The sequence below is a fragment of the Onychomys torridus genome, chromosome 1 (assembly GCF_903995425.1).
Source record: "Onychomys torridus chromosome 1, mOncTor1.1, whole genome shotgun sequence".
Lineage (NCBI taxonomy): Eukaryota > Metazoa > Chordata > Mammalia > Rodentia > Cricetidae > Onychomys > Onychomys torridus.
The window spans coordinates 29,022,370-29,046,424 of record NC_050443.1 but is presented as its reverse complement, the minus strand read 5'-3'; the positions used below and the strand labels follow the sequence as shown (position 1 = coordinate 29,046,424).

At 51.3% G+C, this 24,055-nt stretch overlaps 4 protein-coding genes across 5 annotated transcripts in view; 2 read left to right on the top strand and 2 right to left on the bottom strand.

Moving 5' to 3' along the window:
- The first annotated feature begins 1,515 nt into the window (after window positions 1-1,515).
- LOC118583196 (transmembrane immune signaling adaptor TYROBP) lies at window positions 1,516-5,885 on the top strand. The gene is made up of 5 exons (XM_036186636.1): window positions 1,516-1,638; window positions 2,070-2,096; window positions 2,241-2,375; window positions 3,071-3,114; window positions 5,662-5,885. Exons 1-5 carry the CDS (start codon window positions 1,578-1,580, stop codon window positions 5,725-5,727), a joined length of 333 nt encoding a protein of 110 aa, XP_036042529.1. The 5' UTR covers window positions 1,516-1,577; the 3' UTR covers window positions 5,728-5,885.
- Window positions 5,886-6,010: 125 nt separating this feature from the next.
- Window positions 6,011-9,067, bottom strand: Hcst (hematopoietic cell signal transducer). Of its 2 annotated transcripts, none has more exons than XM_036187883.1 (5): window positions 9,033-9,067; window positions 7,196-7,288; window positions 6,830-6,853; window positions 6,357-6,488; window positions 6,011-6,137 (listed from the first exon to the last, which is right to left on the bottom strand). In XM_036187883.1, exons 2-5 carry the CDS (start codon window positions 7,236-7,238, stop codon window positions 6,097-6,099), a joined length of 240 nt encoding a protein of 79 aa, XP_036043776.1. In that variant the 5' UTR covers window positions 7,239-7,288; window positions 9,033-9,067; the 3' UTR covers window positions 6,011-6,096. The 2 variants fall into 2 exon arrangements, with proteins under 2 accessions (XP_036043776.1, XP_036043863.1); XM_036187970.1 differs by having other exon boundaries at window positions 6,011-6,134.
- A 990-nt stretch (window positions 9,068-10,057) lies between these two features.
- Window positions 10,058-18,206, top strand: Nfkbid (NFKB inhibitor delta). The gene is made up of 12 exons (XM_036181476.1): window positions 10,058-10,199; window positions 11,030-11,130; window positions 11,290-11,350; window positions 11,856-12,067; window positions 12,815-13,002; window positions 13,095-13,200; window positions 13,303-13,449; window positions 13,545-13,596; window positions 13,695-13,843; window positions 16,293-16,409; window positions 16,669-16,833; window positions 17,600-18,206. The coding sequence occupies exons 1-12, from the start codon at window positions 10,160-10,162 to the stop codon at window positions 17,675-17,677; spliced, it is 1,416 nt and encodes a 471-aa protein (XP_036037369.1). The 5' UTR covers window positions 10,058-10,159; the 3' UTR covers window positions 17,678-18,206.
- Window positions 18,207-19,532: 1,326 nt separating this feature from the next.
- The window catches only part of Kirrel2 (kirre like nephrin family adhesion molecule 2), a 9,874-nt gene continuing 5,351 nt past the window's right edge, over window positions 19,533-24,055 (bottom strand). Inside the window, exon 12 of the mRNA XM_036202213.1 lies at window positions 19,533-19,672. Coding sequence (XP_036058106.1) covers window positions 19,533-19,672 — 140 coding nt within the window. The remainder of the gene's footprint in view (window positions 19,673-24,055) is intronic.

Below are 24,055 nucleotides of genomic sequence, written 5' to 3'. Positions count from 1 at the left end.
GGCATGGCCGGGGTGGGAGGAGGGGTCGGAAGGTCCCTGCTGGGAAGCTGGGGTGTAGGAGAAAGATTTAGGAAGGGCAGACCATAGCTCACCCGTGGACATGCTAACCCCACCATTAGCATAATTAACCTGCTGTGAGTATGCGGGATTTGTCAGGCACAGCTCTAATGATCCTCACAAAGCCCCCAGGAGAAGCCGGCCTTGCATTCTGCTCAAAGCCAGAGGGAGCCTTGACCCCCCCCCCACCCCCCCCCTGAAAGGTCCAGTCAGCCTTGCCCATAGCCCCACTCAGGTCCTGACTGTCACTCACTTAGCTCACATTCCCATGGAGAGGCCTCTGGGCACAGTGGGCCACTTCCTCCCATTCCAGCTCTAGATCTTAGGAAGACACCTTTGGATTCTTCAGGGACCAGACTCAGCCTGGCCTGGGCAGTAGTGGCCATGATTATCAGAGACCCTCCACCCAACTCTGGAGTCCCTCCCTCCCACAGTCAGCATCTGTCCCATGACCACCATCCAGCTTCCTCTTTCTCCTGCACCCTGGGTGCCCACAGAGTGTGGCATGAGTTTGTGGGAGGGGCTTCCTGCATCTGGCTCATGCCCAAGGGCTCCAACCTCAGGTTCCTCCTTCACCAGTTCCAGCTTAGGCTCCCGCTAGGGACTAAAATAGTCCCTGCCTCTTCCCCCCACGAGCTCCCCTCTTCACTGGCTCCCAGCTGCTTCCTCCTAGCAGCACAGCCCGCCAGGCCCAGTGGTCACCACATGGCCACCAGCTGCCTCACCTCAAGACCCAGTTCTGTCTCTGTGGTGGGCTCATCTGTGACAGGAATCCTCCCCTCTTTGCTTTGCTGATGTTCTCTCTCTGCCTTTCCTCTTTCCCCTCTACCAGTGAAACAGCCATCTTTGGTTCCTGGTTTCCATATCTGTCTTTGCTGTGTGGTTGTGGGCTGCAGTCTTTACCTCTTTGTAAAACGGGGAAAGGCATCTACCTCAGATGAAAATTGGGGAGACAGGTGACATTTGGGAGTTCTGTTATGAGTGCTCCTGCCCATGACTCTTAATGATAGCCTGCGACCATGACAAGGGTTTGATTATCAAATAACAGATGGAGCTGATGCTTACGAGACAGACAAGTGTCGGACCTGCTCTAGGGACATCAGCCGGCAAATGATCCCGCAAAAAAGTACAGTTTTACTCTCAATCTTGTGGACGAAAACAATTGAGGCCCAGAGAGGCCAAGTGACTTCTTCAAGGCTGCCCAGCCAGAAGAGGTTGAACTGCTTTCAATTCTTGTCACCTCTTGTCCCTCCTGCTGTACCTGCCTTCTGTCTGGAGACGAAGATCAAGACTTGCTGTGAGTTTCCCTGGTCCTTCTCGTCCAGCCCATGAGAACTATGTATGGCACAGTCCCTTGGCTGCATTCTTTCTGCTGTCACGTCTGTCTGTCCCTCCTCCCCGCTGCTGTCCCCTCCTCCTGCTGCCACCACCCACCTCGGACTTCCTCCTTCACTTGGTTGGACGTCACACCACATCCCACCAGCCGCTGGACTGTGGTGTCCAGTGCACGTCTGACCACCATGGGGGCCCTGGGGCCCTCCTGGCACCTTCTGTTCCTTCCTGTCCTCCTGGCTGTGGGAGGTGAGTTGGGGGCTTCTGCAGCTGTCTCCTGTGTCTTCAGCTCAGCTCAGGGCCAGGAGAGCAGGGGGGGACAGGACAGCCGAAGGGTAGGGCTGGGCGGAAGAAGGTTCTTCTCGGGCCTCTGGGTCTCTGCCTGAGCTGGAGGCCTCACAGTTTAGGACCTGGTGGAAGCAGTGGGAGGGAGATCTAAACCGGACACACTGGCCAGTCGCCTCTGTACCAGCCCCTGGGGCCATGAGACCTACCTTCTCCAGAGTTCTCCAGCCTCTACATCACTGGCTGGCTGGGCCTCAGTTTCCATCTTCCTTTTGGATATAGAATCTGATATAGCCCAGGCTAGCTTCAAACTTGCTGTGTAGCTGAGGATAACCTCAGTCTTCTGATTCCCCTGCCTCCGCCTCTCTCAGCTTACCTATTTTTTTCCTCTTTAGGATTAAGTCCCGTCCAGGCCCAGAGTGGTAAGCCATGACACCCCAGTCTTTCACCCTTCTCCCCAAAGACTCCTCATGTTATCCTTTCCTTCTAACCCTCTCTCTGCTAACACCCGGTCCCTGACTGTCAACCTATGTCGCCCTCCTCATCCTCCTGTGACAATTTCCCAGATTGCAACTGCTCTCCGGTGAGCCCGGGTGTGCTGGCTGGGATCGTGCTGGGTGACTTGGTGCTGACGTTGCTCATCGCCCTGGCTGTATACTCTCTGGGACGCCTGATCCCTCGAGGCCGAGGGGCTGGGGAGGGTGAGTGGGGCACTCAGGAGCTGGCCTGTTGGAAGAGGGGATTGGGAGGAGGAAGGGACGTTTCAAAGTCATAGCTACCTAAAGGGCTGGGGACGGAAGAATTGGTTTGTTATTCTGGTTTTTGTTTCTTCCCTTAACGCTGACCCAGACAGGGTCTCCTATGTGGACTACAAGCACTCCCTAACAACTGAGTTACACCTTCAGGACAGAAGGCTGGTGGCCTTTTTCTCTCTTACTTATTTTTTTATACTTTAATTGTTTAATTTTAATAGTGTTATGTCTTCCAAGGCCAGAAAGTGGCGCCAGATGCCCTGGAACTAGAGTTATAATGTGGGTGCTGAGAGTGGAACTTGGGTCCTCTGCAAAAGCGGTACCTGCTCTAAACTGCTGAACCATCTCTCAAGTTGCTCAGAAGGGCTGGTTTTAAAACACCCAAACAGGGCCAGGCGGTGGTGGTGCACACCTTTAATCCCAGCACTTGGGGGGCAGAAGCAGGCCATCTCTGAGTTGAGGCCAGCCTGGGCTACAGGGCAAGTTCCAGGATAGCCAGGGATATACAGGGAAACCCTGTCTCAAAAAATCAACCAATCAACCAAACAAAGCAATACAAATTAAAAAACCCAACAATAACAAAATAGTCCCGATTCACAGTTTAGTCCACCTTTACACCTATGTCACTCTCTGTCCCTCTCCAGGGACCCGGAAACAGCGCATTGCAGAGACAGAGTCACCTTATCAGGTAAGAATACCTTCAGTGCTGTCTGCTCCTCGCCCTGACACACACACACACACACACACACACACACACACACACACACACACACACCAAAAACCTTTCTAGCACCTTAGGGTCTCCCCCAGCCACACTCCCAATCTTGAAAACAAAGGATGCATCTGTCCGACAGGTTCAATGATTAATCGTGATCTTTATGCTCATCCTCAGATGTGTGGGATGCAAACAGAGGGTCTTTGTTAGCCTTGCTTTGATTTGGGGGAAGCCTGGCCTTCGGTCAGATTGGGAGAAGCCCTTGGTGAGGCAGGGAATAGACTTAGTGTGGTGTCTCTAAAGAGAGGAGCTCCATCAGTGTTACGGCATTGCAGAAGTGGGATGTGAGCATTCCTTTGAAGAGCTGACCAAAGCCAGACCGCTTAGAAAACCCCACACGAAATGTACAAAGTGATAAGTTGGGAGGCAAAATGATTTAGTGAGTTAGCTTGGACTACAGAAAGAGACCCTGTCTCAAAAAAAAGGGTTGAGCATGGTGTGGTACAGCAAGGGGCTGGCATTTGCAAAGCCCTTCATTTAATACCCAGCACCAAAATACACATTAATAATGATTAGCATGCTGTCTCAGGATTTCAGAAGCTAGGCAGGAGGACTGTGAGTTCAAAGTCAGTCTAGCATGTGTGTGTGTGTGTGTGTGTGTGTGTGTGTGTGTGTGTGTGTGTATGCAGTATCTCAAACATACAAAACAGAGCCAGGCATGGTGGTATATGCCTTAATTTGTCAACATTGAGGAAGCAGAAGCAGGGGGATCCTCATGGGTTTGAGGCCAGCCTGATTTGCCTAGAGAGTTCCAGACCAGTGAGGGCTACAGGATGAAACCCTGTCTTGTCTTTTAAAAAGAAAAATAAATTAAAAGTGGAATGGAATGGGAATGCGGCTCAGACTACACTTGTCTAGCATGCACAAGGCCCTGGATTCAACCTAATAAATAAATAAATAAATAGATAGATAGATAGATAGATAGATAAATAGCAGAATTAATTCAAATGAAAGTAAGTCAAAGTTATGTATGTAAGCTAGAGACAGGGTAAGCAGTCATTAAACTCATTCCTAAAAACCATAATGTCTACTCCCTCTCTGTGAAGACTCTATTATGTGTGTGTGTTTGTGTATGCATACATGCAGGCAAGCCACAGGAAGACTTCAGGTCTTATTTTTATTTATTTATTTATTTATTTATTTATTTATTTATTTATTTATTTATTTTTGGTTTTTCGAGACAGGGTTTCTCTGTGTAGCTTTGTGCCTTTCCTGGAACTCACTTGGTAGTCCAGGCTGGCCTCGAACTCACAGAGATCTGCTGGCTCTGCCTCCCGAGTGCTGGGATTAAAGGCATGTGCCACCACTGCCCGGCCAGGTCTTATTTTTTAAATTGCACTTGTTTTATTATTTATTTACAAGTGTATATGGGTGGGGGTTGGGTGCATATGCTTTGGCAGCCATGTGGAGGCCAACATGTAGGAGTCAGTGCTCTCCTTCCACCTGTGGGTGCCAGAACTCTAACGGGTTGTCAAGCTTCGAAGCAGATGCTTACCCCGCTAAGCCATCTCACCAGCCTCAGGACTCGGCCCTAACCTTTGGGATAGGAGTGAGGGGTTACAAAACTCTTTCTCTGGAGAAACGCACACCCAGATTGGTCTCTGGCACAGGCTTTCGAAGAGCCCCTGGAGCCATAGACCAGTGCCTCCTCACTCCTCCTTCTCTGGAAGTCGCCTCACCACCTACAGCCAGTTTTACCCATTGGCCTCCCTCTGAAGACAAGTTTTCTTTGCAAAGTGTAAGATTCTCCAGTTTGAGGCCCAGCAGTGGTGGCGCACGCCTTTAATCCCATCCCTTGGGAGGCAGAGCCAGGCAGATGTCTGTGAATTTGAGACCAACTTGGTCTACAGAGAGAGTTTCAGGACAGCCAGGACTACACAGAGAAATCGTGTGTCAGAAAAACAAACAAACAAACAAACAAACCTCAAGTTTGACCACTTGAGGCCCAGAACACTAAAGATGCTGTCCAGTCCCTGAGAGCCAGGAAACTTTAGGGCCAAGCATCAGCCTGATTTATTTATTTATTTATTTAGTGGCTTGGTTGAGACCCACATGGGTCAGCACAAGCATCCTAATTGGAGAGACTGATCCGAAGCAAATTAACAAAATCATTTTGAGGTGATATTATGGGGACAATAAAACTAGCCAATGTGATAATGGTGGGGTTGGGAAAGAAACTAAAGCTGAGAAATATCCAAGCTGTAAAGGGTGAGGAGGAGGTTGACAATCCAGGGAGTTGGCTTTCCAGGCAGAGGGAATTGCAAGTGTAAAGGCCTTGAGGTTGGGACATAATGTCCAGGCAGAGAATGGAGGGAACTGCGTACACTTGAATAAAATCCAGATCTCCTTCACGATTTTAAGTTTGAAGAAGCTTCCAGGGACCTTGTAGGTCATTAGGAGGTTAGATTTCTTTTGCTTGCTGGGGCTCCCCCCCCCCAATGATGGCCTCTGTCCTTTTAGGAGCTTCAGGGTCAGAGACCAGACGTCTACAGTGACCTCAACACACAGAGGCAGTATTACCGATGAGCCCACACTAGCCGACCAGCAACCTGACGCCTGGATCCAGCCATTCCTGATGCCTACTAAACATGCCCTCGCTGGGGTACAGATCCACAGAGTGCTCTCCCTGAGAAGTCTGACCTCTCCCCACTTCTGTCCACAAATAAATGATGGCGCAAAAAACATGACTGAGTTATGCTACTTATGAGGCACTGGGTAACAGTGGGGCCCCAATAATGCTCTTAAATCGGCAAACAGCTACCTGGTTAGAAGTCAGACTTTGGGAAGAACAAGACTAGAGGCATCTGAATTGCTTTATTCCATTCCAGTCCAGAAGGAGTGTGTTCCCAGGCGCTCTCACGTGATCCAGGATGGGAGAGTCAGAAGTTGCAAAGGTCAGCTTCGGCCAGGCATGTTGATGTAGACTCTACCATCTTCTGGTGGGTGGGGTTGAGAGAGCATGAAGCATGACCACCCACATCACCTTCCTGGGAGACCCCCTGCCTCAGGGGCTTCCTCAGGGGTTCCCCAGATACCTCCCCCAGGGTTTCCCAAGCACCTCCTCCAGGGCTTCCCCGGGGACCGCCTTTGTGGGACCCCCTTCTTCCCTAGGGACTGCTACCCACTCTCCAGGCCCCGCCCCAGTGTTTGCTCACCTTGGGCAGGCCTGCTGTGTGGGCGCATACATACAAACACCACCCCCACGATTATGAGAGACAAGACCGCATCTGCAGCCACCAGGCCTGCCAGGAGTGGCAGGGACAGAGGCCCACATCCTGAGCAGGAACCTGGGGGTTAGAGCCCAGACAAGCAGGCAGCTGAGACAGTTCTCTTTGCCCACAGGGAGCCCGCCTCCCCGCCCCCAGATGCCCGAGAGTGGGTAGATCCCAGATTTCGGGGGATTAGGGAGTGAAATGAGAGGGGGGAGCTCAGAGAGGCTGGGGAGTCACAGAACCCCGAGGGCTGTGCCCTGGGCACACCAGGAATCTATTAAGGAGAGTCTCCATTCCCACTCCAATTGGGTGGTAAAGAGTCTGATGGACCAGAAAGAGCCGGGAATAAGGAAATGCCAGGGAGGCTGTGGGCCAGACTTCGGGATTGGAGGCAGCTGCTGAAGGTTATCCCTCACCTGCTGGCGTCTGACTCGCAGCCACTGTGGAAAGACAGAAAGTGGATAGGGGTCGGGGAGTGGTCCCCAACACGGGCTCAGGGCGGGTGGGGTGCTTGAGACCTAAGCTCCACACTGGAGAGGTAAATGAGAAAGGGAGCTTCCGGGAACACAGATAGTGACCAGAAAAGGGAAACAGAAGTGACCTAGCATCCAGAAGAGCTCACAGCTCCACAATCCCGCCCCAGCCCCACCCCCCAGGACCCAGACCTTGAGATGCAGTGGCTCTCAAGAAAGAAAAGGGCACGGGGAGAGGGCTTGTCCTCCGCACCCCTGATAGCAGATTGCAGCCTTTCTGTCCCCTCAAACCCCAAGTGCTAGCTTCACCTGGGAGCAGAAGCAGGAACAAGAGGTGGCCTGGAGGGGTCATGGTGGGCTGAGGCCTGAAGGGATCTGGCCAGACTGTGGTCCTGAGAGGTCCTGAGAACAGTAGAGAAGGGAGGAAGCTAGAACGGATGTCACTCTGCTGGTGACTATGCGACACACTTCCTGTGTGTGGGTGCAAGTGTGTCTTTAAGACATATTCTGGGGAACAAATTTAGGGGAGTCAGTGCCCAGAGAAGCTTCTGTCATAATCCAGGTGGGAGTGGCAGGTGGACCATGGTGTGGGCACCAGGGAGATTCTGGAAATATTTTGGAAGTAAAGCCAACAACATTTGGGGCTGGAGAGGGTGTGTGTTATAAAGGGGACCAGGGGTGACTGTAGCTTCTGGCCTGAGGGAGATTAGAAAGATGGAGAATTGGATTGACAAGAGAGTGTGTCTGGAAGAGCTGGTGAAGGAGGGAGAGAGGGCTGCCTACGTTTGGGCACACTGAGTTGGAGATCCTGACAGGGCTCTCTGGAGATGTGAATGTCCACAGCTGGGTTTCAGGGACGTCTGGTCCTGACATGTAAATCTGAGAGGGCTGATGGCTAAAAGGTGGCATTTAAAACCAACCGCAAGACTGGATGAACTCACTAAAGAAGCACACACACACACACACACACACACACACACACACACACACTCACACACACACTGCCAGATGGAAAGGGAACTAGCACCCAGCTAGGGAAGCTGAGGGAGAAGCCGGGGAGGGAGAGACCCGACACCAGCCAGAGTGTTGAAAGCAGGAGAGAAATTTGGTCCTGCAGATAAGTGCCAAGGAAGATCACCAAGTGGGAACTGAGAAGTCAGTCCCTCCTGGGGGCTGGGAAATCCTGTTGGGGTCACACCTCTCTATCCCAAGCACCCAGCAAAGTGTCTCTCCTCTATGCTAACAGTTTTTAAAGTGATAGTAAGTGAGCGGGCATGATAGCCCAAGTCTGTAATTCTAGCCTTAGGGAGGCCAAGGGAGGAAGGTGGCTGAGTTCAGGGTTATCCCTGCCATAGCATCCCAGGCTAGCCACGGCTATATAGGAATTCCCTGCAGGCCTCAAAAACAAAGTGAGAGCTAGGGAGATGGCTCAGCAGATGAAGGTACTTGACCTGGGCCCTAGAATCCATACAAAAAGGCAGTGTTTCCACAGCAGGCTGAAGAGCATGTGTTCTGTGGCCTCCAGGGGAGCTCACACCCAGCATTCTTTTATAGCAAATATTAGAACCGGACATAGTGGCTCACACCTTTAAGTCTTAGCACTTGGGAGACAGAAGCAGGTGGATCTCTTTGAGTTCAAGGCTAGCCTGGTCTACATAGTGAGTGCTATGACAGCTAGAGCTACATAATGAGACCCTGTCTGAAAACAAAACAAAAAAGTAAATATTGGTAGTTGGATGTAGTAGCCCACACCTGTAATCTGACATTCGGGAGAGAGCAAGAGCAGCAGGCAGAGTTCAAGATCATCCTTAGTTACGAGATCTAGGCCAGCCTGGGCTACAGGAACCCACGTCTGTCTTTCTCTCTGTCTCTCTCTGTCTCTCTGTCTCTATCTGTCTGTCTCTGTCTGTCTGTCTCTCTCTCTCTGTCTCTCTCTGTCTTTCTCTCTCTCTCTCTCTCTCTCTCTCTCTCTCTCTCTCTCTCTCTCTCTCTCTCTCTCTCTCTCTCTCTCTCTCTCTCTCCTCTCTCTCATACACACACACAGAAATCAAAACTGAAACCAAAGGGGGAGGGAATTATAAATGAAGCTGACTCTAAAGAAGGGAAAGGCCACGTGGAAAGAGGGAGAGATTTCAGTCACCCTTACCTAAGGTCTTCCCCAGGAGGCCATGGGGTCCAGACTCTCCCCCAGGACCCAATAGAACTGCTCTGCCTATGCACAGCCAAGTCAAGGCCTCCAGCATTCCCTAGACCAGAGACTCAGAATTCCAGGCACCCAGTGTCCCCTTCTTCCTGGAGGCAGGACCCCTAGCACCCTCCTTCGGTGGAGACAAGGTGATCCGACCCTTCAAGGTCAGCCCCTCCCATTCAGAGACTAAGTTTGCTCTAGTGCTAAACCGGGGACTCCCAGGACTGTGGGCGGGGTCCTCTTTGAATGGGCGTGGTCAAAACCCCAATTTAAAAACTCGCGGGGATCCTGGCCTTAGATCGGGGACCCGGCGGCGGCTCCGCGGGGGAAGCAGCGAGGCTGGCGCAGCGCCGAGGTCGCGGCCCTGGGGGGCCGCAATCTGCACCCAAGAATCCTAGAGGTAAGGATGGGGTAAAGCTAGGCATGCGACTTTCTGAGCGCTTGAGGGTTGACAGGAGCATTAAGCCCGGAAAGTAGGGATGTCCTCAACGTTTAAGGGAGCTGGCTGAAGAGAAGCGGATGGGATTCTGGACTTCTGAGTCTTCGGCGTGTTGGAGATTAAGAGGGAGGGTAGGGTGCAAGGGTTGGGAGGCCTGACCTGGGATCCTGTAAGAGGACAAAGGGACCCCTACTCTTTCCCCCTAGGAGGGTGTTGCAGCGTTATGGGTTGCAAATTTGGGTCCCAAAGGTCCGGCGTTGACCTCTCGGGCCGGGACCTGCCCCGCCCTGGGATTTCCCAGAGCACCACCGGTGCAGGGACCCCGGGCGGGACAGGAATTCCCCGCGCGCGGGGATTCCACGGGCGCAGCGCTTCGCTGCGCGCCCCGCCTCCGAGCCGGACACCTGCAGCGCGAGTCCGGAGCGGAACTGGGAGATGGAAGATTCCCTTGCGTGAGCGCGGTGACGTCAGCACGTGGCGTCCCGCCTCGAAGGTTTCCGAGTCAATCCCCGGCTTGCTTAACCTTTCTTGCGCTGTAGTTTAAGCCCGGAAACCTGAGCTGGGGGATTTTCTGGTCTTGGGTCTTGGGAACCGGACTTCCAGGTCCCAGAGAAGGAGACTAAGGATCCGGACTCTTGGGTTCTGGATGAGAGGATGCCGCATCTATGGCATGCATGGGCAGGATGGTGGGTCCCTGCAACTCCCAAGTCTGCGGAGGTGGGGGCAGGAGCTTTGCGAGTCCAGATCTCTGGATTCCCGAGGAGCTAGTGGCTACTGATTTTGTAGACCCTGGCAGAGAGGATAGGACAAGGGTGGTGGTCCCCAGAGTAGCAGCCCACCTTTTTTCAGTGCTGAGGACGGTAGGCCCCCCTCTACCATCCATTGAGCCACGCCCCAAGCCCCACATGTCAGATTCTAGAACAGAGAAATAATTCGTTGTTTTGAGACAGGGTCCCGGGTAGCCCAGGCTGTCCTCTAACTTAGTATGTAGATGAGACTGGACTTGAGCACGTGATCCTCCTGTCCCCACCTCGCGGGTGCTGAGATTGCGGGAGTGTGCCGGCACTGCGAGTTTAAAACAGACATTAGGAGCCTGTATATGCTTTTTCAGGAAGTAGAGATTAGCAGACCCCTCAACTCTCCCCTCCGAGCCTCGGGAGCCTAGGTTGGGATTTTTTACGGATGTGGCGATGCTTCAGAGGAGTGGGGTGTGGAGGAAACAGATGCTTCGGAGGAGTGCTAGCCTCCCCACTTCCTCAGTTTCCACTACGCTGGTGGAAAGTTGGGGCAGAGGAAAAGCGTGGAGTAAAAGGAAGGAAATGACGGAGGCGGGCCCTGCACTCAGCGGCTTCTATTGGCTTTGTAGTTCTCCGGCGGCATCAATGTGCCAGATTTTCCGCGCGGGAGAAAAAGGAGGGCGCCCACATCCACTCCTCGCTGCCCACTGCTGCCGCTGAGGGTACATTTGGGTGACTTAAACATTCCTGATGACTTCCTTCTGCCTTCCCCCACACAGTGAGTCGGACTGAGCGCAGCCACTGCCCAACACAGACCGTGAAGAAGCTCCTGGAAGAACAGAGGCGCCGTCAGCAGCAGCCTGAGGCTGGTGGGGTTCCGGTAGGTCTCGGGAAGTCCAGTATAGGACCACACACGCAGCCATGTGCGCTCCGGGATATGGGAGTTGTAGTCCTAACTCTGGTGGTCTACAGTGGGCAACAGACCCGAATCTTCCAGATACATAAATTCACTCATGTTTTCATTTTCTTTACACTGTAGGGCCACTTCTCCCCTCCCCTGGCCCAGCCACTGAACCCATCTGTGAACGAGGCAGAAGCAGGTAAGAGTAAGTTAGTTCCCAGCCCCAGCTTCTCTTCGACACGTAGTTATTCCAGCTCTTAGAACCTTGGGGACCAGCAGTTCAGCCTTCATTGTTGTTGAGACACAGGGGAGATTTTGATGGTCAGCCTTTCATAAGTTGCACATGCCTGTTCCCAGCACTCCAGAAATTGAGCGGGAATGAGTGCCATTGTGTGTGAGTTCTAGGCCATCTAGAGCTATCTAAGACACTTGGTCTCCAAAAAGAAAACACAACAGGAACTCCTGAGATTTCACATTGGTTTTCTGTAGCCCAGCAGTTTGCATATAGTCTTTAAAGGACCCAGAGTTCTGTGATCCCAGGAATCCAGGTCCCAGTAGCTTCAGACCAACTTGTTGATTTCCAGGATTGGAGGAATTGGAGGATTCCTCAGTTTCTCCAGTCCCAGCCCTCCAGGTTCACTATCCCTGGCTGTGTCCCCAGTCTCTAATAACAGGCTGGTCCCTGCACATCCTCTTCCTTTCAGGCCACACCCACTTCCCCACCTTCCAAGAGACCGTGGATTCAGGACCTGGCAACCTGGCTCCCCCTTCAGGCTTTCCAGACTGGGACCCCAGCACCCATGCTACTTATACAGATGGCTGTTGCCCATACTCTGCTGCTGAAAGCTTCCTAACTCCTGATTTCTACCCACCATCAGACCCAGGGCGCTCAGGCCCATTTCCCCTGGGGATGGAGGTAAATTATACATGAGGACATATGTTTAAGGGCCCCTAAAAAATTCTCAGTTGTGCTGAGCCTAGTGATATAAGCCTGTCATTCCAACTACTTGGGAGGCAGAGGCAGGATTGCAAGACCTGCCTGGGCTACAGAATGAGTTCAAGGTTGCCCTGAGCACGTTAGTAAGACCTCATCTTCAAATAAAGGTGAAAAACAAAGAGCACTTGGAGTATTGCTTCGAGGTCAAGCTCTTCCCTAGAATGCAAGAGGCCATGGGTTCTCCGTGAGAATCTCAGTTACATCCATACAATATTCTATGACATCACGGACTGGTTTAAGATCCCATCCCCCACTAGGTGTACTGGCTTATACCTGTGGTCTCAGCACCTGGAAGGCAGAGGCAAGAGGATTGCCATTTTGAGCCAGCTAGTTGTGAGTTAGAAGCCAGTCTAGGCTGTACAGCAGAACAGAAACAAAAACAAGCTAGGTGTAATTGTACATGCTCATAATCCCAGCACTCAGACTGCTGGGACAGAACTGCTTCAAGTTGAAGGCTAGCCCGGGCTCCACAGTGAGATCCTCTCTCAAAAGACAAAAGCAAGCAGAAAACCAAAACCCCTTTTTCCTTATGGCAAAACTGAAGTCCCAGGGTTCAAAGTCAGCTCCTGGTCTCACCTATTTGAGACACACCGGGGGGCTGTGTGCTATGTGTGATGAGAATTCTCAGCTGACTGACTCTTCCCACCCCCTCTCCGTACCCCTCAGGACTCTCTGGATACCCGGCTGTATACAGAACATTCCCTGTCACAGGTAGGATCCTGGAGAGTCTCTAGCCTCCCCTCAGGATCTCCACAGTTGCCTCCGTCCACTGTACCCTCCCTGGAGACAGCCCGAGCTCACGTGTTGGCTTTAGGGCCGCAACAGCTACTGGCCCAGGATGAGGAAGGAGACACGTAAGTACAGAGGGACAGGATGATCTACAGACTCCTGGCTTACCTGGGATGGGGCTCCTCTCATTGCTGCCCCCACCCCTACCCATCCTCAGGCTCTTACACCTGTTTGCGGCTCGGGGGCTGCGCTGGGCAGCGTATGCTGTAGCAGAGGTATTACAGATGTACCGACAGCTGGATATTCGTGAGCATAAAGGCAAGGTGAGGGCCAGGAGTCCGGACTTCTGCACCTGGGGAAGAGGGCACCTGATTTTCAGAAGAGAGGACTCTGGGAGTCCAGGCTGATTCTGTTGTGACTTACAGACTCCTCTCCTGGTGGCAGCTGCCGCCAACCAGCCACTGATTGTGGAAGACCTACTGAGCCTGGGAGCAGAGGCTAATGCTACCGACCATCAAGGCCGTTCCGTCTTGCATGTGGCTGCCACATACGGGCTCCCAGGAGTCCTTTCGGTATGGCCAGCCGGCAGACCCAGGGTGTCTGGGATGGTTTCAAGGACCAGGTTTAGGGAGACCCTTCCACAGCTCTCTTCCTCTTCTCCTTCTAGGCTGTGTTTAAATCAGGCATTCAAGTGGACCTGGAAGCCAGAGACTTCGAAGGTGAGCTGGTCATGGCCCAGGGATAGTGTGGCGGGCAGGCAGGCTGGCTGGTCAGGGTGGATGTCCAGGTACAGGTTCCTCACTGTTCCATTCCACAGGCCTTACCCCCCTCCACACAGCCATCCTGGCTCTCAATGCTGCTACGCCCACATCTAGCGTCTGTCCGAGGATAATGAGTCCCCAAGCCCGAGACAGACTGACTTGTGTGCAGATGTTGCTGCAAATGGGTGCCAGTCACACCAGCCAGGTGAGCTTGGGTGGCGGGTGGTGGGGGACGGGCATGCCCATTGCAAAGTGTGTGCAAGGACCACCTGGATGTCCAGGGGCCTAACAAATGCTGGCACTGCCTCAGCTACCTGTGTAACCCTGAGTATGTTCCTCCACTTCTCTGAGGCCTGGTTGTCCATGTGTATATTATTGATCTAGATTTATCGAGCATGGAGTGACTTAGATCAGCTCCCCACCTCCACCCCTCTAGGCATGTACTCTTATTTCCTGTATTTTACTGATGAGAAATCTGAGGCCCAAGGGTTCAGAAGTCCCATAGCTTTTGTGTTGGAAAGGGAATTAGACCAAGGGGTCAGGGATCTGACCCTAGAACTTGGCTCCTAATTACATATTTAACCCTCTTGTCCTGTGATAGTGATGCCTTCATAGGCAAGCTGAGAGAATTCCATATCATTTCATTTTAAACATTTGTTTTTTTAGTTCAAGAGTTTTGAGCATAGGATGGAAGATATACTGTAGCTACTGCCCAGCCTACTATCCCTTTGGCCCATATTTAGTAAACGTCTTCCAGAAACAAATTTGAGCATGGATTAATTGCAAAGACTATCATAATGGGCCCTGTGTGCCAGCATGACGTTGGTGATCAGCAACCACAGTGACTCCCGTCCTCCCGTCCTCTCACCCGCTTTTCTTTCGGTTGTCAGTTTTTGCTGGTGCTGAGGATGTAACCCAAGTTACAAGGCTGGGCAAGCTCTTCACAAACCTATATTAGTATTTATTTTATTGTTATTACTTAAGGCACAGTCTCTTTATGTAGCCCAACTGACCACAAACTCAGTATCTCCTGCCTCAACCTCCCAAGTGCTGAGCTGATAAACTGCATCAGTAGCAGTCAGTCCTACTCCTGTGCTGTCTTGGAGCAGATACATGTAATTATTTCCATACCTATTCGTCCTTTTTTCCCTTCTTTCTTTCTTTTTTCTTTTGGTTGCTGAGAGTGGAACCCAGAGCCTCTGCATGCTTATTACAGTGGTAGAGCCCCTGCCTAGAATCCCCCAGTGAGGGGCTGGGGTGTGGCTCAGTGGTAGAGCCCCTGCCTAGAATTCCCCCAGTGAGGGGCTGGAGTGTGGCTCAGTGGTAGAGCCCCTGCCTAGAATTCCCCCAGTGAGGGGCTGGAGTGTGGCTCAGTGGTAGAGCCCCTGCCTAGAATCCCCAGTGAGGGGCTGGGGTGTGGCTCAGTGGTAGAGCCCCTGCCTAGAATCCCCCAGTGAGGGGCTGGGGTGTGGCTCAGTGGTAGAGCCCCTGCCTAGAATCCCCCAGTGAGGGGCTGGGGTGTGGCTCAGTGGTAGAGTCTCTGCCTAGAATCCCCCAGTGAGGGGCTGGAGTGTGGCTCAGTGGTACAGCCCCTGCCTAGAACCCCCCAGTAGAGGGCATAAAAGCTGGAGACCCTAAGGCTCCTTGAAAGCATGTAGTAAAGTTTCGTTTTAGAAAACTTTTCCCCCTCTAAAACAGCAGTTCTCAACCCATGGGCCATGATCCCCTTGCAGATCATATATCAGATATTCTGCATGTCAGATATTTATGTTACAATTCCTAACAACAGCAAAATTACAGTTATGAAGTAGCAATGAAATAATTAGATGGTTGGGGGTCACCACAACATGAGGAACCATATTAAAGGGTCCCAGCTTTGGGAAGGTTGTAGATGAATTAATCAATGGTCTTATTAATAAAAACCTGGAGTCAGATATTGGGGTGAACGCTGAAAGATCAGAGGAATAGAACAAGCCACAGCCAACTTCACCTCGACAACTTCTCAGTTGATTCTGTTTCCACGAATCTTCAGACTGAAAGCTTCTGAGTCTTCAACTGGAAGGGTCTTAGCTGAACTGCTTAAAAGCCTCTAGTTCCGCGTCCTCTGATCTCTGCCTCTGGAATGCTAGGGTTAAAGGCATGTGGGCCACCACTGTCCGGCCTATAAGTCTAACCTAGTGGCTGTTGTGTTCTCTGACCCCAGGTACGTTTATTAGTGTGCACAATGTACTAACCACAGAAGATGGAGAGCTGCTGCCCCCAACTGTGAAGCCCAGTGTCAAACATAGATGTGTCTGTGGTTAACGCCTCCCAGCTCCAGTACTTACCATACAGTCCAGTCCATATGAGACAGGGTGCATTTTAGTGTGTGCAAGAGGACACCAGGTGACCAGGACAACTCCTAGCCCAGAAAGCTCCTTGAGGGACTGGGAAAAGCATCTTCTTTTTCTGGAGACACTTAAACTGGAAGATTGTCATATTGAATGTGTAGTTCTATGACGCATATGTTACAAATGGCCTCCCTTAGCCTTGTCCTCTTACATAGCACACAACACAACATCTGTGCAAGGCACTCCTGGTGGCTGCCAGGTGTCTTGGGAGAGGGGGCTGTGGATGGAAGGCTGGCCTGACTTCTACTGTTCTTCTCCTCCTAGGAGATCAAGAGCAACAAGACCATTCTGCACTTGGCTGTCCAGGCTGCCAACCCTACCCTGGTTCAGCTGCTACTGGGGCTGCCGAGAGGGGACCTGCGGGCCTTTGTCAATATGAAGGTAGGACACAGGCAGAGATTTGGGGTGGTTTGAGATACAGTTGCAAGGGGTAGGTGAGCATTGGGGTCCTGTGAACTGTGGGTGTGCAGGGGACAATGTGCAGGGTGTGAAAGGAGTGTGTATTCTGTAGTCGGGTGGGTGGGGTGTGGCTATGAAGGGTGACATGTGAACTGTGGATGTGGCAGGATCCAGAAGTTCAGTTTAGAAGACCCAGGCACTTGGATCTGGGTCCCCATCAGTCCTTCCTTTGTGGTTACAGGCCCATGGGAACACAGCCCTCCATATGGCGGCTGCCCTGCCCCCTGGGCCGCCCCAGGAGGCCATTGTGAGGCATCTGCTGGCAGCTGGAGCAGACCCAACGCTGCGCAACCTGGAGAATGAGCAGCCTGTTCATTTGCTGCGACCTGGCCCGGGCCCTGAGGGGGTAAGCACTGACCTGACTTCTGAGCTAATCGGGGGTCCCTCAACTGCACCAACACTGATTCAGAGGATGACATCTAGTCTCAGAAGGTGTCCTTGGTCCCTGTCCACTCTTGGCTTCAGAGTGACCTCTGCTGAGTGCAACCCTCTGATAATCCCAACTCTTGAAAGACTAAGGCAGGAAGAGTGAGAATTTCAGCTAGCCTTGCCCTACATAGTTAGACCCTGTCTCAGAAAGAAAACAAAACAACAACAACAAACCAGTGACCTTTGACCTTAGTGTCTGACCCTTTCTTCAATATGACACCTCCTTCTGACTCCCTTTTTCGTCCTGTGGCCCTCAGCCCCCAGTGAGACCTCTGATAACTGTCCCCAACCCTGGCTCCTAGCCTTAGTTGTAATTTCTGACCCTTGCTTCTGACCTTTGACTCCCAAACAGTGCTGACCCCAAGATGGGAACCCTGCCTAGCAAAACCTTTCTGGTTTCTGGGTGTCTACCCGAGTCTGAACACAGGTTCACCCCAAACCTCACATGGGTTCCAGTATATAGCCAGGATGGCCCCTGACTCCCAATTCTCCTGCCTTCGCCACCCAAAGTGGCGGGATGACAGGCACGGACCACCACACATGACCTCAACCCCTGTCTTGACTAGACCTGCGACCCTCCAACCCGAGTGACCCCACTCACTTTCTCCCTTGTCAGTAACCCCAGCCAAGGCCCCCAGCCTTCGAAAGCTCCCCATCTCTCACGCTACCTCATTTGTCCCTAGCTCCGGCAGCTGTTGAAGAGGAGCCGAGCGGCACCCCAGGCTTGTCCTCTCAGGACTGAAACCCAGAACCTGGACTGATTTTCCAGTCCCCACCGTCCCGTGGGACAGTCAGCGTATGCTCATGTCGCAGATTCGTGATAATATGTGTGGAATTTCCTGCCATTAGGGTCTTACATTAAAACCCCAAACTGGCACTGGGGGAGGTGAGCAGTCCCCAATATTTGGGGTCATGTGATACCTCCTCCCTCTACAAGGGGCTATCTAGATGATTTCTGTGAAATCGAGCCCACTTGACTGTTTCTGTGAAACACCCTAGAAATCTTTAACTTTCTCCTACTTGGATCAGCAGTGATCACCTCCCTAGACTCAGTCTTACACTCCCAGAAACTCCAATGGAGCCTCCTTGGGATTTGAGGCATCCCACCCAATACCATCTCATAAGTACTCCTCCCCAGGATGTCAGAAAGGCCCTCTGAGATTGTTGTGTCCTGAGTTCTGACTGCACTGTCATTTAGAACTCAATGTCCCAGACCCCAGCATTCCCGCGGAATTGTTCCCCTTGATCTGTGTGTCACTGGAGCTCCCAATTAAACTCCATTTGGCCTCAGGCTGTGTGATGTCATTCCAAGTGGAGGGCATTGGTGCAGGAAGGTGGTGGTGGTGACCCATTGAAGGGCCACGTTTGGGTGATAGAAAGGCTGGGGAGTCAGGATTGAGACGCCATCAGATCTGATGCAGACATTAGATTCTGGTTTTTAGATAGCCTGCCTGCTGCTGACATTTGCAGGCATCTGGTGCCCAACTCCTGCGTAAAATATTGAGAAGACAAGCTGGGTGTGGTGACGCACACCTTTGATCCCAGCACACGGGAGTCAGTGGCAGGCAGGCCTCCGAGTTCGAGGCCAGTCTGATCTACAGAAGCGAGATCCAGGACAGCCAGAGCTACATAGTGAGACCCTGTCTCAAAACAACAACAAAAGATGTGAGAAGATTTCAAAGCTAGAAAGCTTATCAGGCTGGGAGTGTGGCTCAGCAGTAGTGTCCTTGCCTAGAATCCCCCAGTGAGGCATTGGGACTGTGGTAATCCACTAACATGGTACAGCACTTGCCTAGAACCCACCAGGGAGGGGCTAGGACATGCCTCATTAGCAGAATACTGCCCTCTATTGGCAGGCATGGTGGCACAAGCCTTTAGACCCAGCATTCAGGAGGCAAAGGCCGGCAGATTTCTGAGTTCAAGGCCACCCTGGTCTACCTAGCAGGTTCTAGGACAGTCAAAAATACACAATCAGACTTTGTCTAAAAACACTGTGTTCCATCTCTAGCCCTAGCCAAAAGCCAACCAAACAAAAATTTTGGGCTGATGTCACACTCATGTAATTTCACCATTCAAGTTTGAGTCAAGTCTGGGATATATATATATAAAACTTATCTCAATTTTTTTAATTTTAAAATTAAAAGGAAGGGAGAGAAAGAGAGAGGGAAGGAAGGGAGGGAGGGAGGAAGGGAGGAAGAAGAATCTTTGATCCCCAAGTTGTAGGTTTCTCCACTGACGCAATAAGCCAAATCAAGCCAAATTAAAAGTAAAGGACCAGGTTTAATCGGAGCAAAGCACTCCTGGGTGATCTCGGGGAAGGAAAAGGGAAAATCCCATGGCAGGTCTATGGACCAGAGCTTACATACCCGGTAGGCGTGGTCTTGAGCAGCTCTGGGGGAGGAGCTGCTGCTTGGCGGGCTTTCTGAGGGGCGGGGTTTGGAGAGGGAGGAGGGGGCTGAGCGGAGCCTCCGATGGAACAGTCCCAGTTGGTAGGTGGGTCATTTCAACTGTTTTAGTGGAAGTGACCACCACGTACACCGCCTGCATTTCCCTGATCTGTCTGTAAGGGAGCTTCCGTCAACAGAGAGGGTGATTGGGGGTTTGTGAGGGGTTGGTCTAGGAGACCAGGCTGGGGTGAGCATAAGGCCTCCACAGCCTCTGGGCAGGAGTGAGAGGGGTTACAGAGGAGGAAGGCACAGGAAGGAACGCTGTAGGGTTCAGGGCAGGGCAGGAGGCCAAGGTAATTTGGGGGCTTTCTAGAAACAGTGAAAGAAAGACCTGGACCCATGAGGGCCCAAGGGGAGAGAGAAGACTCAGAAGTCTGGGAGACGGTGGGTGAGTGTACCGTGACTGGCTGAAACAGGGTGATCTTGAGGGTCTCCCAGGTGAGTTCAGTTGATGCTGCTAGGGCTTTCAAGCATGGCTACCATTCACAGACAGTGGGGTCTTGTTAGAAAAGCAATAGCCCGATTCTCGGGCCCTGCTGGTCGGACTAGAACCCTGGTAGCTACTCCCAGGTTTCAGGACCAGATAAGTATTTTTGAATCCCCAGCTGTAGCCTTTTCCACCCATGCAAAAGCCAGATCAAGCCAAATTAAAAGTAAAGGACCAGGTTTAACTGGAGCTAAGCACTAAGGAAGGAAGGAAATCAGTTTCCGGGATATCATGCCCACTTCCTACTCTAACCTAACAACCTAAACTAATGACAACCAGGAGGTGATATGTAAAATGCCCCAGGTCCCACAGTTCCCTGATACATTTAAACTCTGACGAGCAGTTTGCTCAGGCTCCCTGAATCCCTCAACAGAATGATGCTCTGGCTCCTGTAGCACTTGGTACCACAGCCTCTCTTTCCTGGCCTCCCCTAGCTGAGGCTGTTCCAGCCTCCTCACCGGTGTTCTCTCCCTGTTAAATGCCTTCAGGCATTCTCAGCATCTGCTTCCAGAGAAACTCAAACCAAGACAGGACCTCCACCAAGCCTGCTTCTCAGATCTGCCCTGGAGTCATTGGTCTGTCTACTCCACTGAGATACAGAGTCTCCACTCCAGAAAGCCCCTTGACCCACCAGAGGCCTCTTGCTTATGGACTCTCACAGACCACAAACCAAGACATATATATGCAAGGGTCCCTTCTGTCACCTTGACTGGATTAGAAAAGGAAGCACAACTCTGGGTATGTCTGGGAGGGTGTTTCCAGAGATGAGGTGGTCAGAGCTCTGAGAGAATGAATGGACACCCTCTTTGATAGAGTCCTGATATAATGGCATTACTGGGAAATGGTCAAAGGTCAGGTGGAATCTAGTTGGACAAACTATGTCATTGGAGACATGTCCCTTCCCTGGCCTCTTCCTATTACCTCTTTCCCAGCTCCCTGATAGTCATGAAGAAGCTTTTCTGCCATATGTTTCTAGTGCCTTGACAACACTAGTTTCTAGTGCCACTCACAGTGGGTCTGTGGACCAAATTCTCTGAAACCGTGAGCCAAATATGTCCCTTAAGATGTTTCTCACAGGTCACAGAAGGAAAGTAACTACTGCATTACATCAGTGCATTTTAAGGCCAGTGCAACCCAGCATGGGGCGTTAAACACTTACCTCACAGTTACCTGTGGCTTTGCAGTCTGGACTGGGCTCAGCTGGAAGCATCTTGCTTTGGTCACTCATATGGCCAAAGCCAGCTGGAAGCTTATGCTGGAAGCCAGTACTGACTCAGTCACAGAGGTGATAACTCAGCTGAGTGCTGGCAGCTGTCGGATGAGCCAATCTCTTCACGTGGTCCAGGAGGGCAGGTGGGTCTCTACATGGTGAGTTCCTAGTTAGGGTCACTGTTGCTATGATGAAACACCATGCATGACCAAACCATTTTGGGGAGCAAAGGGTTTATTTGGCTTACACTTCCAGGTCCCTGTTCATCACTGAAGGAAGTCAGGACAGGAACTCAAGCAGAGCAGGAACCGGAGGCAGGAGCTGATGCAGAGGCCATGGAGGGGTGCTGCTTACTGGCTTGCTTCTCATGGCTCGCTCAGTCTGTTTTCCTATGGAACCCAGGACCTCCAGCCCAGGGATGATACCACCCACAATGGACTGGGTCCTCCCCCATCAATCATTGACCAAGAAAATTCTCTACAGGCTTGCTTACAACTTGATCTTGTGGAGGTGTTTTCTCAGTTGGGGCCCCCTCCTCTCAGATGACTCCAGCTTGTGTCAAGTTGACATAAAACTAGCCAGCCTCTTGATCCCAGCGCTCAGGAGGCGAGGCAGGCGGATCTCTGTGAGTTTGAGGCCAGCCTGGTTTACAGAGTGAGTTCCAGGACAGCCAGGACTACACAAAGAAACCCTGTCTCGAAAAATAAGAAAAAACAAAAAAACTTCATAAACAGGGCTGGTGAGGCGGCTCAGCCAGAAAAGGGACTTGCTGCCAAGCTGATGACTTCAATATCCACACCCAGGACCCACGTCAGGGAAGGAGAAAACTGATTCCTCCCACTTTCCCATGTAACTGTGGTGTACACACACACACCAGACATTGCCATTAGAATGTAAAATTAACTAATTAGATACAGGGTCTCATTATGTAGCCTGGGCTGGCCTGGAACTTGCTATGTAGACCAGGCTGACTTTGAGCTCACAGAGATCTGCCTGCCTCTGCCTCCTGAGTGCTGGGATCAAAGGCGTGTGCCCCAACACCTGGCTTAGAATGTAAACTCTATTAAATCATGTGTGGTTGTGAGTTATTTTCTCCTCCCGGCTTTAGTGGGGAATGTGTGCCTGCCTCCTCTGGGTTTAATAAAGATGTGACTGCTATAGGACAATGATGCTAACCAATTTCTCTGATGCACCATGGTGTGGTATGCAGCACACACTATCAGAGGGACTCCCTTTTTACACATATGTGTGTCTATTTAATATACAAGACCTGTATTGACATGGATATTGTATGAGGCGCCTCTGCTAGCTCATAAGGCCTTTGGGAGAGTTAGAAATAGGTACTCCCTCCCCAAGCCATCTGTCGGCAGAGCAGGACTCACTGCGTCAGCATTTGGTGTATGACTGCCACCTACTGGGCAGTGGGGTTAGAAAGGGAGCGTTATCCAGTCCAGGAAGAGAAACCTGGAATTCGGCCACGTGCTTTTAAAAATTTATTTATTTACTTACTAACTTACTTACTTAGTTTTTAAATTGGGGCCTAGAACAGGGTGGGCACCATGAAAACATGGTTTGGGGTTTTGTGTGTTATGAGCTAGGGGCTCATGAAGCGCAGGCTATTGTCAAACTCACTATGCAGTAAAGAATGATGTTGAATTTAAAGAAAAAATTTATTGGACCTGGGTTCAGTTCCCAGCACCTACACTGTGGCTCCTAACCATCTGTAAGTCCAGTTCCAGGTGACCCATACCCTTTACTGGGCTCTGCTGGCATCAGCCCAAATGTGGTTTCCATACAAACTTGTAGACAAAAGACTCACACAAATACATAGAAATAAATAAGTCTTTAAAAATATTTATTTCTTGTGGGAGCCCATTTTCAGGTTCCTCATGGCTTTACCCAGCAGGTCCACATAGAGGATGATTAGGACCACAGGCCTGAGTGCAGGGGTCTGAGATGGTCTGCACTTGTCTGTGCTGGGGGTGGGGGGGGGGGGGGAGGTCTTTTGCTCCACCCTTTGGCATCCCTATAAATACCCTGGGGCAGAGACAGTCAGGGCCCGTTGGAAAAGGTTCCAGGCCCTCTCGAGGCTACCCTGTATTTTCTATCTGTTTAAATCCACACTATAAATCCTTCTATCTAATATTTCCTGCTGCTCAAGCTCAAGAAAACTCTGGGGAGCTGTGGGGTTGGTGGGTAAACGCCCCACACTTTATTGACTCATCCAGGGTCTCATGCACTCTCAAGAGGTCTGGAAGTTGCTACATGGCTGAATCTCTCTCTCTCTCTCTCTCTCTCTCTCTCTCTCTCTCTCTCTCTCTCTGGGTATGTGTTTGATGCAGACCCTCTCTGTGTAGCCCTGGCTCCTAGAACTCACTCTGTAGATCAGACTGTCCTCAAACTCACAGAAATCCACCTGCCTCTGTCTCCTGAGTGCTGGGATCAAGGATGTGTGCCATCTTGAACTTCATCTACTGTTTGTTTATTTATGTGTGCATTTACTTATTTGTGTATATGCATGTAGGGGGAGTAGGGATGCTAGAAGCCAGCTTGTGGGAACTGATTCTCCCCTACCATGTAGTTCTGGGGGGATCAGGGCATTAGGCTTAGCAGCAAGCACCTTTCCCACTGAGCCATCATGCACTGACCTTGAACCTCTGATCCTCAGCCTCCTAAGTGCTGGGATTACAGTCAGGTGCCATTATGTTCACTTTATATAGCAATGGGGGTTGAGCTTGGGGCTTCATTGCATGCTTGGTAATCACTGAGGGGCTGAGCCCAGTATCTTCCTAATGTTTTAAAAGTCACTGAGCAAAAACTTTCTAAGTAGCAGGTACTGTTAAAATACCTCCATATATATAACCCCTAACTCCTCTGAACGGCTGTCTTGGGACAGGAAACAGCATGTGGAGAGGGCTAATCCTAACATATCACAAGCTGGGGTGTGGGAGAATTCGGTAGGCACTGCCGGGACACTGGTGTGGATTGCAGTAGC